The sequence below is a fragment of the Somniosus microcephalus genome, chromosome 5, assembly GCF_052327205.1.
Source record: "Somniosus microcephalus isolate GS21.2 chromosome 5, FLI_Smic_1.0, whole genome shotgun sequence".
Lineage (NCBI taxonomy): Eukaryota > Metazoa > Chordata > Chondrichthyes > Squaliformes > Somniosidae > Somniosus > Somniosus microcephalus.
The window spans coordinates 7,436,997-7,450,810 of NC_140991.1; the positions used below are offsets into that span (position 1 = coordinate 7,436,997).

General features: G+C 51.6%; 1 protein-coding gene across 1 annotated transcript in view; it reads right to left on the reverse strand.

Moving 5' to 3' along the window:
* LOC147116846 (flap endonuclease 1-like) overlaps window positions 1–13,814 on the reverse strand; it is a 76,802-nt gene that overhangs the window by 39,068 nt on the left and 23,920 nt on the right. The window contains exons 4-5 of the mRNA XM_085987249.1: window positions 11,528–11,585; window positions 7,952–8,055 (exon numbers count right to left, since the gene is read on the reverse strand). Coding sequence (XP_085843375.1) covers window positions 7,952–8,055; window positions 11,528–11,585 — 162 coding nt within the window. The remainder of the gene's footprint in view (window positions 1–7,951; window positions 8,056–11,527; window positions 11,586–13,814) is intronic.

Consider the following 13,814-nt stretch of genomic DNA (forward strand, 5'->3'; position numbering starts at 1 on the left):
TGGCTTTTCTTCTGCAATACCGTCCCTGCAGGGTCCACCTCTCTGGCACTGCCCAATGTGGTTCATCTCCTGCAATGGCTTCTACCATGACACACGGTCACTTTAAAAGTATTACTTCTAAGGCCCTTGCCTAACTGCCCTGGTGGGCCGCCTTCTTGAACCACTGGTGTCTGTTTGATACAACGGAGTGTCTTGCTCGGCCACTTCAGAGTCAACCACATTGCTGTGGGACTGGAGTCACATGTAGGCCCAGGCCGGGTAAGGACAGCAGGTTTCCTTCCTTAAAGGGCCTTAGTGAACCGGATGGGTTTTTAACGACAATCCGACAACCTCATGCTCACTTTTACTGAGACCAGATTTACAAATTCTCAAACTGTCATGGTGTGATTTGTAACTGCGTTCTCTGGATTACAAGTCCAGTAAGGTGAGAGAGCCGCACGCACTGCCAGAGAGGCTCCATGTTGGAGTCACTGTAGATATTGGTCAGTTTACATGTTATATTTGATCTGAGACAATGTCGTTTGCTAAAGCGTGGTCCGAGGTATTTAATGCCATTATGATAGAATGGGTTTTCATTCAATATGCCAGGCAGGGGGTTTAGCTGATGTACAAACCAAGATAGCAATTTTCAACAACAAAAAAAGGAGATAAGATGGCCCCAGGTAAATATAGGCCCATTAGTTTGACATTGGAGATAGGGACACTCTGCCAGAGAGACTCCACATTGGAGATAGGGACACTCTGCCAGAGAGACTCCACACTGGAGATAGGGACACTCTGCCAGAGAGGCTCCACACTGGAGATAGGGACACTCTGCCAGAGAGACTCCACACTGGAGATAGGGACACTCTGCCAGAGAGACTCCACACTGGAGATAGGGACACTCTGCCAGAGACTCCACACTGGAGATAGGGACACTCTGCCAGAGAGACTCCACACTGGAGATAGGGACACTCTGCCAGAGAGGCTCCACACTGGAGATAGGGACACTCTGCCAGGGAGACTCCACACTGGAGATAGGGACACTCTGCCAGAGAGACTCCACACTGGAGATAGGGACACTCTGCCAGAGAGACTCCACATTGGAGATAGGGACACTCTGCCAGAGAGACTCCACACTGGAGATAGGGACACTCTGCCAGAGAGGCTCCACACTGGAGATAGGGACACTCTGCCAGAGAGACTCCACACTGGAGATAGGGACACTCTGCCAGAGAGACTCCACACTGGAGATAGGGACACTCTGCCAGAGACTCCACACTGGAGATAGGGACACTCTGCCAGAGAGACTCCACACTGGAGATAGGGACACTCTGCCAGAGAGGCTCCACACTGGAGATAGGGACACTCTGCCAGGGAGACTCCACACTGGAGATAGGGACACTCTGCCAGAGAGACTCCACACTGGAGATAGGGACACTCTGCCAGAAATGCTCCACATTGGAGATAGGGACACTCTGCCAGAGAGACTCCACACTGGAGATAGGGACACTCTGCCAGAGAGGCTCCACACTGGAGATAGGGACACTCTGCCAGAGAGGCTCCACACTGGAGATAGGGACACTCTGCCAGAGAGGCTCCACACTGGAGATAGGGACACTCTGCCAGAGATGCTCCACACTGGAGATAGGGACACTCTGCCAGAGAGACTCCACACTGGAGATAGGGACACTCTGCCAGAGAGGCTCCACACTGGAGATAGGGACACTCTGCCAGAGAGGCTCCACACTGGAGATAGGGACACTCTGCCAGAGAGGCTCCACACTGGAGATAGGGACACTCTGCCAGAGAGACTCCACACTGGAGATAGGGACACTCTGCCAGAGAGGCTCCACACTGGAGATAGGGACACTCTGCCAGAGAGACTCCACACTGAGATAGGGACACTCTGCCAGAGAGACTCTACACTGGAGATAGGGACAAATGTGGGAAGTCACACAACACCAGGTTATAGTCCAACAGCTTTATTTGAAATCACAAGCTTTCGGAGCGCTGCTCCTTCGTCAGGTGAAGTGAAGAGATGCATAAAGACACAGCTTATATTGTCAGAGAATAATGCCAGATGATTACAGGTAATCTTTCTAACTGCCATTTATCACACCTCGGCAGAGAGATAATCACAGCAATCAAAGGTGTGAATGGTGTCCAAACAGGTCAGTCAGGAAAACATTACATCAAAGAACAATGAGGTGAGGTCACAAGGGGTCAAATGTTGCAGATGCTGGGGTCTGTATGAAAAACAAAAAACAAACAAACAAAAAAAAAAAAAAATATTTTTTTGCTGGAAATCACAGCAGGTCCGGCCGCATCTGTGTAGAGAGAACAAGCCAACGACGACTCAAGTCTGGATGACTACGTCAGGTGGGGTTACATGTAGCGTGACATGAACCCAAGATCCCGGTTGAGGCCGTCCTCATGAGTGCGAAACTTGGCTATCAGTTTCTGCTCGACGATTTTGTGCTGTCATGTGTCTCGAAGGCCGCCTTGGAGAATGCTTACCCGAAGATCGGAGGTTGAATGTCCTTGACTGCTGAAGTGTTCCCCGACTGGGAAGGAACACTCCTGCCTAGTGATTGTTGTGCGGTGTCCGTTCATCCGTTGTCGCAGTGTCTGCATGGTCTCGCCGATGTACCATGCTCCGGGGCATCCTTTCCTGCAACGTATGAGGTAGACAACGTTGGCCGAGTTACATGAGTATGTACCATGTACCTGGTGGGTGGTGTCCTCACGTGTGATGATGGTATCTGTGTTGATGATCTGGCAGGTCTTGCAGAGGTTGCCGTGGCAGGGTTGTGTGGTGTCATGGTCGCTGTTCTCCTGAAAGCTGGGTAATTTGCTGCGAACGATGGTCTGTTTGAGGTTAGGCGGCTGTTTGAAGGCGAGTAGTGGTGGCGTGGGGATGGCCTTAGCGAAGTGTTCGTTGTCATCGATGACACGTTGAAGGCTGTGAAGAACATGGCGTAGTTTCTCCGCTCCGGGGAAGTACTGGACGACGAAGGGTACTCTGTTGGTTGTGTCCCGTGTTTGTCTTCTGAGGAGGCCTATGCGATTTTTCACTATGGCCCGTCGGGACTGTTGATCGACGAGTCGAGCGTCATATCCCATTCTTAAGAGGGCGTCTTTCAGCGTCTGTAGGTGTCCATCGCGTTCCTCCTCGTCTGAGCAGATCCTGTGTATTCGCAGGGCTTGTCCATAGGGGATGGCTTCTTTAACGTGGTTAGGGTGGAAGCTGGAGAAGTGGAGCATCGTGAGGTTGTCCGTGGGTTTGCGGTAGAGTGAAGTGCTGAGGTGTCCGTCTTTGATGGAGATTCGTGTGTCCAAGAATGAAACCAATTATGAGTAGTAGTCCATGGTGAGTTTGATGGTGGGATGGAACTTGTTGATGTTATCGTGTAGTCTTTTCAGTGATTCTTCGCCGTGGGTCCATAGGAAGAAAATGTCGTCGATGTATCTGGTGTATAGCGTTGGTTGGAGGTCCTGTGCAGTGAAGAAGTCTTGCTCGAACTTGTGCATGAAGATGTTGGCGTATTGGGGTGCGAATTTGGTCCCCATGGCTGTTCCGTGTGTTTGGGTAAAGAACTGGTTGTCGAAGGTGAAGACATTGTGGTCAAGGATGAAGCGGATGAGTTGTAGGATGGCGTCTGGAGATTGGCTGTTGTTGGTGTTGAGTACTGAGGCTGTCGCAGCGATGCCGTCATCGTGGGGGATACTGGTGTAGAGTGCCGAGACGTCCATCGTGGCGAGGAGTGTTCCTGGTTCAACTGGTCCGTGGGTGCTGAGTTTCTGTAAGAAGTCTGTAGTGTCGCGACAGAAGCTGGGGGTTCCCTGTACGATGGGTTTCAGGATGCCCTCGACGTATCCAGAGAGGTTCTCACACAGGGTTCCATTGCCTGATACGATAGGACGTCCGGGTGTGTTGGCTTTGTGTATCTTTGCGAGGCAGTAGAAGTCTGGTGGTGATGCCTAGCAGCAACCAAGCCTCCCCCGGTACCACGGTTGAAACCACAGGGAAGTCCATCGTCAACTTGTCCGACCACACCCTTCAACCAGACGAAATCGAAGTTCTCAGCCGAGGGCTCAATTTCTACCCCACCACCAAAATGGACCCCATCGGTCTCGCGGCAGACACAGAGGAATTCATCAGGAGAATGAGGCTCCGGGAATTCTTCCACAAATCCCAAGATGTCAGCAGCGAACCCAATGAGACAATCAATGGTCCGGAACAGCAGGCAGAGGGATCCGCAGTGCAGCAACCGAAGAAGAAAGAGTCAAATTGGACCCCTCCGGAGGGTCGCTGCCCTAAGCTTGGCATGTATGCTCAAGCTGTCAGGAGATGCATCAACGCCAGATTCATCAGCCACACTCAAGACAGTCCAGAATGTCACCCGAGCACAACGCAACGCCATCCACGCTCTCAAGACCAACCGCAGACAAAGGAGGAGCCATCGTCATACAGAACAGAATGGACTATTGCAAAGAAGCATACCGACAACTGGACAACCAGGAACACTACAGACAGTTACCCGCAGATCCGACCAAAGAACACACCCGCCAACTCAACAGACTGATCAAGACCTTCGATCCAGACCTTCAAAGCATCCTACGCATTCTCATCCCACGTACTCCCCGCGTGGGAGACTTCTACTGCCTCCCAAAGATACACAAAGCTAACACACCCGGACGTCCTATCGTATCAGGCAACGGAACCCTGTGTGAGAACCTCTCTGGATACGTCGAGGGTATCCTGAAACCCATCGTACAGGGAAACCCCAGCTTCTGTCGCGACACTACAGACTTCTTACAGAAACTCAGCACCCACGGACCAGGTGAACCAGGAACACTCCTCGCCACGATGGACGTCTCGGCACTCTACACCAGTATCCCCCACGATGACGGCATCGTTGCGACAGCCTCAGTACTCAACACCAACAACAGCCAATCTCCAGACGCCATCCTACAACTCATCCGCTTCATCCTTGACCACAATGTCTTCACCTTCGACAACCAGTTCTTTACCCAAACACACGGAACAGCCATGGGGAACAAATTCGCACCCCAATACGCCAACATCTTCATGCACAAGTTCGAGCAAGACTTCTTCACTGCACAGGACCTCCAACCAACGCTATACACCAGATACATCGACGACATTTTCTTCCTATGGACCCACGGCAAAGAATCACTGAAAAGACTACACGATAACATCAACAAGTTCCATCCCACCATCAAACTCACCATGGACTACTCCTCATAATTGGTTTCATTCTTGGACACACGAACCTCCATCAAAGACGGACACCTCAGCACTTCACTCTACCGCAAACCCACGGACAACCTCACGATGCTCCACTTCTCCAGCTTCCACCCAAACCACATTAAAGAAGCCATCCCCTATGGACAAGCCCTGCGAATACACAGGATCTGCTCAGACGAGGAGGAACGCGATGGACACCTACAGACGCTAAAAGACGCCCTCGTAAGAACGGGATATGATGCTCGACTCGTCGATCGACAGTTCCGACGGGCCACAGCGAAAAAGCGCATAGACCTCCTCAGAAGACAAACACGGGACACAACCAACAGAGTACCCTTCGTCGTCCAGTACTTCTCCGGAGCGGAGAAACTACGCCATGTTCTTCGCAGCCTTCAACATGTCATCGATGACGACGAACACCTCACTAAGGCCATCCCCATGCCACCACTACTCGCCTTCAAACAGCCGCCTAACCTCAAACAGACCATCATTCGCAGCAAATTACCCAGCTTTCAGGAGAACAGCGACCACGACACCACACAACCCTGCTACGGCAACCTCTGCAAGACATGCCAGATCATCAACACAGATACCATCATCACACGTGAGGATACCACCCACCAGGTACATGGTACATACTCATATGACTCGGCCAACGTTGTCTACCTCATACGTTGCAGGAAAGGATGCCCCGGAGCATGGTACATCGCCGAGACCATGCAGACACTGCGACAACGGATGAACGGACACCACACAACAATCGCTAGGCAGGAGTGTTCCTTCCCAGTCGGGGAACACTTCAGCAGTCAAGGACATTCAGCCTCCGATCTTCGGGTAAGCATTCTCCAAGGCGGCCTTCGAGACACACGACAACGCAAAATCGTCGAGCAAAAACTGAGAGCCAAGTTTCGCACTCATGAGGACGGCCTCAACCGGGATCTTGGGTTCATGTCACGCTACATGTAACCCCACCTGACGTAGTCATCCAGACTTGAGTCGTCGTTGGCTTGTTCTCTCTACACACCTGCTGTGATTTCCAGCAAAAAAAAAATTTTGTTTTTTTGTTTGTTTGTTTTTCATACAGACCCCAGCATCTGCAACATTTAACCCCTTGTGACCTCACCTCATTGTTCTTTGATGTAATGTTTTCCTGACTGACCTGTTTGGACACCATTCACACCTTTGATTGCTGTGATTATCTCTCTGCCGAGGTGTGATAAAGGGCAGTTAGAAAGATTACCTGTAATCATCTTGCAGTGTTCTCTGACTATATATGCTGTGCCTATATGCATCTCTGCACTTCACCCGATGAAGGAGCAGCGCTCCGAAAGCTTGTGATTTCAAATAAAGCTGTTGGACTATAACCTGGTGTTGTGTGACTTCTCACATTTGTGCACCCCAGTCCACCACCGGCATCTCCACATCATGGAGATAGGGACACACTGCCAGAGAGGCTCCACACTGGAGATAGGGACACTCTGCCAGAGAGACTCCACACTGGAGATAGGGACACTCTGCCAGGGAGACTCCACACTGGAGATAGGGACACTCTGCCAGAGAGGCTCCACACTGGAGATAGGGACACTCTGCCAGGGAGACTCCACACTGGAGATAGGGACACTCTGCCAGAGAGGCTCCACACTGGAGATAGGGACACTCTGCCAGAGAGACTCCATATTGGAGATCTGGACACTCTGCCAGAGAGGCTCCACACTGGAGATAGGGACACTCTGCCAGAGAGACTCCACACTGGAGATAGGGACACTCTGCCAGAGAGGCTCCATATTGGAGATCTGGACACTCTGCCAGAGAGACTCCATATTGGAGATAGGGACACACTCTTGTTTTTGATTTGTTCCTGGGATGTGGGCGTCACTGGCAAGGCCAGCATTTATTGCCCATTCCTAGTTGCCCTTGAGAAGGTGGTGGTGAGCCGCCTTCTTGAACCGCTGCAGTCCGTGTGGTGAAGGTACGCCCACAGTGCTGTTCGGGAGGGAGTTCCAGGATTTTAACCCAGCGATGAAGAAGGATCGGCGATATATTTCCAAGTCAGGATGGTGTGTGACTTGGAGGGGAACTTGGAGGTGGTGGTGTTCCCATGCGCCTGCTGCCCTTGTCCTTCTAGGTGGAAGAGGTTGCGGGTTTGGGAGGTGCTGCCGAAGGAGCCTTGGCGAGTTGCTGCAGTGCATCTTGTAGATGGTACACACTGCAGCCACGGTGCGCCGGTGGTGGAGGGAGTGAATGTTTAAGGCATTGGATGGGGTGCCAATCAAGCCGGCTGCTTTGATATGGATGGTGTCGAGCTTCTTGAGTGTTGTTGGAGCTGCACTCATCCAGGCAAGTGGAGAGTATTCCATCGCACTCCTGACTTGTGCCTTGTAGATGGTGGAAAGGCTTTGGGGAGTCAGGAGGTGAGACACTCGCCGCAGAATATCCAGTCTCTGGCCTGCTCTTGTAGCCACAGTATTTATGTGGCTGGTCCAGTTAAGTTTCTGGTCAATGGTGACCCCCAGGATGTTGATGGTGGGGGATCTGGCGATGGTAATGCCGTTGAATGTCACTCCCAGAGAAGCTCCATATTGGAGGTCGGGACACACTCATTAACACAACCAATGGGTTCCTCATCAAAATTATAATAATTAAAGATTTAAAACTTTGAATTGCATGGTTAGATTAATGTTTCTCCTTTGTTCTTACCCCAGAGTCTGTCAGACATCTGGCTTGTTCCAGTGACACTCTGTCCTGTGCGCTGGGCTGGTCTGGAGTTGCAATAGGTCCATTGCTCCGACTTTCTGCAATAACTGCAACCCAAGCAAACAAGACACCTTTCACAAGCTCAGTAACCAGAACTTCACATCAAAACATGCGGGATGAGTGGAAGACGGTGGGGAGTGAGTGATAGACGGTGGGGAGTGAGTGATAGACGGTGGGGAATGAGTGATAGACGGTGGGGAGTGAGTGATAGACGGTGGGGAATGAGTGATAGACGGTGGGGAATGAGTGATAGACGGTGGGGAATGAGTGATAGACGGTGGGGAATGAGTGATAGACGGTGGGGAATGAGTGATAGACTGTGGGGAGTGAGTGATAGACGGTGAGGAATGAGTGATAGACGGTGAGGAATGAGTGATAGACGGTGGGGAATGAGTGATAGATGGTGGGGAGTGAGTGATAGACGGTGGAGAATGAGTGACAGACGGTGGGGAGTGAGTGATAGATGGTGGGGAGTGAGTGATAGATGGTGAGGAATGAGTGATAGACGGTGGGGAGTGAGTGATAGACGGTGGGGAGTGAGTGATAGACGGTGGGGAGTGAGTGATAGACGGTGGGGAGTGAGTGATAGACGGTGGGGAGTGAGTGATAGACGGTGGGGAATGAGTGATAGACGGTGGGGAATGAGTGACAGACGGTGGGGAGTGAGTGATAGACGGTGGGGAGTGAGTGATAGACGGTGGGGAGTGAGTGACAGACGGTGGGGAGTGAGTGATAGACGGTGGGGAATGAGTGATAGACGGTGAGGAGTGAGTGATAGACGGTGGGGAGTGAGTGGTAGACGGTGGGGAATGAGTGATAGACGGTGCGGAGTGAGTGATAGACGGTGGGGAGTGAGTGATAGACGGTGGGGAGTGAGTGATAGACGGTGGGGAGTGAGTGATAGACGGTGGGGAATGAGTGATAGACGGTGAGGAGTGAGTGATAGACGGTGGGGAGTGAGTGATAGACGGTGAGGAGTGAGTGATAGACGGTGGGGAGTGAGTGATAGACGGCGGGGAGTGAGTGATAGACGGTGGGGAGTGAGTGATAGACGGTGGGGAGTGAGTGATAGACGGTGGGGAGTGAGTGATAGACGGTGGGGAGTGAGTGATAGACGGTGGGGAGTGAGTGATAGACGGTGGGGAGTGAGTGATAGACGGTGGGGAGTGAGTGATAGACGGTGGGGAATGAGTGATAGACGGTGGGGAGTGAGTGACAGACGGTGGGGAGTGAGTGATAGACGGTGGGGAATGAGTGATAGACGGTGGGGAGTGAGTGATAGACGGTGGGGAGTGAGTGACAGACGGTGAGGAGTGAGTGACAGACGGTGGGGAGTGAGTGATAGACGGTGGGGAGTGAGTGATAGACGGTGGGGAATGAGTGATAGACGGTGGGGAGTGAGTGATAGACGGTGAGGAGTGAGTGATAGACGGTGGGGAGTGACTGATAGACGGTGAGGAGTGAGTGATAGACGGTGGGGAGTGAGTGATAGACGGTGGGGAATGAGTGATAGACGGTGGGGAGTGAGTGATAGATGGACAGTGGGGATGGAGATGATGGAAATGAAGAGAGAATATTCTAGAACCATCCAGGTGCCTCTCAGTGGGCCTCACAGATCCAAGTTGAAAGACCAATATTCCAGCACAGTTTCCTTCAGAGAGACTGTCCTTCATCTATACTGAAGAGGAGAGAGGACTCTGAGAAGGATGAGGAGATGTAGGAAGCTCAAAGGAAACTTCACAGCTCGAGGACCCGAAGGGTCGACCTTGGGGCACGTTTGTGCCTTAGTGCCTCCTCCAGAAAGACCTTCAATGCCTGACTTGGAGGAGAATCAGTGTCTCAGACCTCCCTGGGCGGTCGTGGTCCAAACAATCCAGGACTCGGGGTGTAAGTTGCCAGAGTCCCTGCTCCAAGTTCATTCCATGAAGAGAAGGCCAGTAAGAAAGAGGATTAAACATGACTGGGCTGTTTTAGCTGAATCTGCTGCCACAGGTTGGAAGGACTGGAGAATTTTAGCTATGAATAAAGACTGGATAGGCCGGGGTTGTTTGCTTTGGAACAGAGGAGGTCGAGGGGAGATTTAATTGAGGTGTATAAAATTATGAGGGGCCAAGATAGAGTGGATAGGAAGGACCTATTTCCCTTAGCAGAGAGGTCAATAACCAGGGGGCAGAGATTTAAAGTAATTGGTAGAAGGATTAGAGAGTTGAGCAGAACCTTTTTGAGGGTGGTGCAGTTGATGTAGTCTACATGGACATCAGTAAGGCTTTTGACAAGGTCCCACATGGGAGACTGGTCAAGAAGGTAAGAGCCCATGGGATCCAGGGCAATTTGGCACATTGGATCCAAAATTGGCTTAGTGACAGGAGGCAGAGGGTGATGGTGGAAGGTTGTTTTTGTGACTGGAAGCCTGTGTCCAGTGGTGTACCGCAGGGATCGGTGCTGGGTCCTTTGCTGTTTCTAGTGTACATTAATGATTTAGTTATGAATGTAGGAGGTATGATCAGTAAGTTCGCAGAGGACACGAAAATTGGTGGCGTGGTAAATAGCGAGGAGGGAAGCCTCAGGCTACAGGACGATATACCCGGGTTGGTCAGATGGGCAGAACAGTGGCAAATGGAATTTAACCCTGAAAAGTGTGAGGTGATGCATTTTGGGAGGACGAACAAGGCAAGGGGATACACAATGAATGGTAGGACCCTAGAAAGGACAGGATCAGAGGGACCTTGGTGTGCATGTACATAGATCCCTGAAGGCAGCAGGACAGGTAGATAAGGTGGTTAAAAAGGCATATGGGATACTTGCCTTCATTAGCCGAGGCATAGAATATAAGAGCAGGGAGGTTATGATGGAGCTGTACAAAACGCTAGTTAGGCCACAGCTGGAGTACTGTGTGCAGTTCTGGTCGCCACACTATAGAAAGGATGTGATTGCTTTGGAGAGGATGCAGAGGAGATTCACCAGGATGTTACCTGGGCTGGAGCGATTCAGCTATGAAGAAAGACTGGACAGGCTGGGGTTGTTTTCCTTGGAGCAGAGAAGGCTGAGGGGGGACCTGATTGAGGTGTACCAAATTATGAGGGGCATAGATAGGGTAGATAGAAAGGAACTTTTCCCCTTAGTAGAGGGGTCAATAACAAGGGGGCATAGATTCAGGGTAAGGGGCAGGAGGTTTAGAGGGGATTTGAGGAAAAACTTTTTCACCCAGAGGGTGGTTGGAACCTGGAACTCACTGCCTGAAAGGGTGGTAGAGGCAGGAACCCTCACAACATTCAAGAAGCATTTAGATGAGCACTTGAAACGCCATAGCATACAAGGCTACGGACCAAGTGCTGGAAAATGGGATTAGAATAGACGGGGCTTGATGGCCAGCGCGGACACGATGGGCCGAAGGGCCTCTTTCTGTGCCGTAAATTTCTATGACTCTATGATTCAAAGTCTGAACATCATCTTAGCACCAAAAAGTGTTCCCCGTCGGTAATCACCGTGACTTAAAAAATATCAAGTTTGTTTCCTCACCATTAGCAGCTGGTTCCTGCGTTCTTGGGACAGGGGCCCATCCATGCCTCTTACAGAGCTGCAAACAGGAAGACACACACCAGGTAAAGGTCAATCTGGGAATCCAGAGCATACTCACCATGGGCAGCCATGGAAACAGGGAACACTGAACGAGCTCCGGCAGTTTTATCCAAATTGTATCCAATACCTGGGATTTCTGTAACATTCTGATCAATTCATTGTGGGACCTTCACAAGAAACAGTGATTGACTAACTCATACACATCAATCTAACAATATCATTCTCAGTTCAGACCCACTCTGGCCCAATGTTAGTCTTCACCCTCCCACTCATAGAAATCCCCCCAACAACACCCCAGGGCAGGTACAGCACGGGTTAGACACAGAGTAAAGCTCCCTCTACACTGTCCCATCAAACACTCCCAGGGCAGGTACAGCACGGGTTAGATACAGAGTAAAGCTCCCTCTACACTGTCCCCATCAAACACTCCCAGGGCAGGTACAGCACGGGTTAGATAGAGTAAAGCTCCATCTGCACTGTCCCATCAAACACTCCCAGGGCAGGTACAGCACGGATTAGATACAGAGTAAAGCTCCCTCTACACCGTCCCATCAAACACTCCCAGGGCAGGTACAGCACGGGTTAGATACAGAGTAAAGCTCCCTCTACACTGTCCCATCAAACACTCCCAGGGCAGGTACAGCACGGGTTAGATACAGAGTAAAGCTCCCTCTACACTGGCCCATCAAACACTCCCAGGGCAGGTACAGCACGGGTTAGATACAGAGTAAAGCTCCATCTACACTGTCCCATCAAACACTCCCAGGGCAGGGACAGCACGGATTAGATACAGAGTAAAGCTCCCGCTACACTGTCCCATCAAACACTCCCAGGGCAGGTACAGCACGGGTTAGATACAGAGTAAAGCTCCCTCTACACTGTCCCATCAAACACTCCCAGGGCAGGTACAGCACGGGTTAGATACAGAGTAAAGCTCCCTCTGCACTGTCCCATCAAACACTCCCAGGGCAGGTACCACACGGGTTAGATACAGAGTAAAGCTCCCTCTACAGTGTCCCGTCAAACACTCCCAGGGCAGGTACAGCATGGGTTAGATACAGAGTAAAGCTCCCTCTACACTGTCCCATCAAACACTCCCAGGGCAGGTACCACACGGGTTAGATACAGAGTAAAGCTTCCTCTACACTGTCCCGTCAAACACTCCCAGGGCAGGTACAGCACGGGTTAGATACAGAGTAAAGCTCCCTCTACACTGTCCCGTCAAACACTCCCAGGGCAGGTACAGCATGGGTTAGATACAGAGTAAAGCTCCCTCTACACTGTCCCATCAAACACTCCCAGGGCAGGTACAGCACTGGTTAGATACAGAGTAAAGCTGAATAAATGTGATTGCCAAATTCTGGGTGTTTTTATATTTCACTACGGACTGAACTGATAATGACTGAAGTCACTCGAGGCCATGAACCCTGCCAGAGGATGTCCCAACGTGAGCTGGATTGGATCCGGTCTCGGAGGTGAGGAGTCATTTGTTACAGTGGAACTGCGCTGCCATCTATCGGTCACAGGCTACAAGAACAGCTCTCCCCAAATTCCCATTATAATTCTGAGTGTGAGCAACACACATGTACTGCTCGTACAACTGAGTGGCTGACTAGGCCACTTCAGAGGCCCATCCGTGTAAACCACACCTGCAATCGCACAGGAGGTTCACTTCCCGAAAGCCATTCGTGAACCAGTTGGTGTTTCAGGAGTTATCCGTGGCTCAGTGAGTAGTTCTCTCACATCTGAGTCAGAAGGTCGTACGTTCAAGCCCCACTCCAGAGACTTGAGCACAAAATCCAGGCTGACACTCCAGTGCAGTACTAATGGAGCGCTGCACTGTCGGAGGGGCAGTACTGAGGGAGCGCTGCACTGTCGGAGGGGCAGTACTGAGGGAGCGCTGCACTGTCGGAGGGGCAGTACTGAGGGAGCGCTGCACTGTCGGAGGGGCAGTACTGAGGGAGCGCTGCACTGTCAGAGGGGCAGTACTGAGGGAGCGCCGCACTGTCGGAGGGGCAGTACTAATGGAGCGCTGCACTGTCGGAGGGGCAGTACTGAGGGAGCGCTGCACTGTCGGAGGGGCAGTACTGAGGGAGCGCTGCACTGTCAGAGGGGCAGTACTGAGGGAGCGCCGCACTGTCGGAGGGGCAGTACTAATGGAGCGCTGCACTGTCGGAGGGGCAGTACTGAGGGAGCGCTGCACTGTCGGAGGGGCAGTACTGAGGGA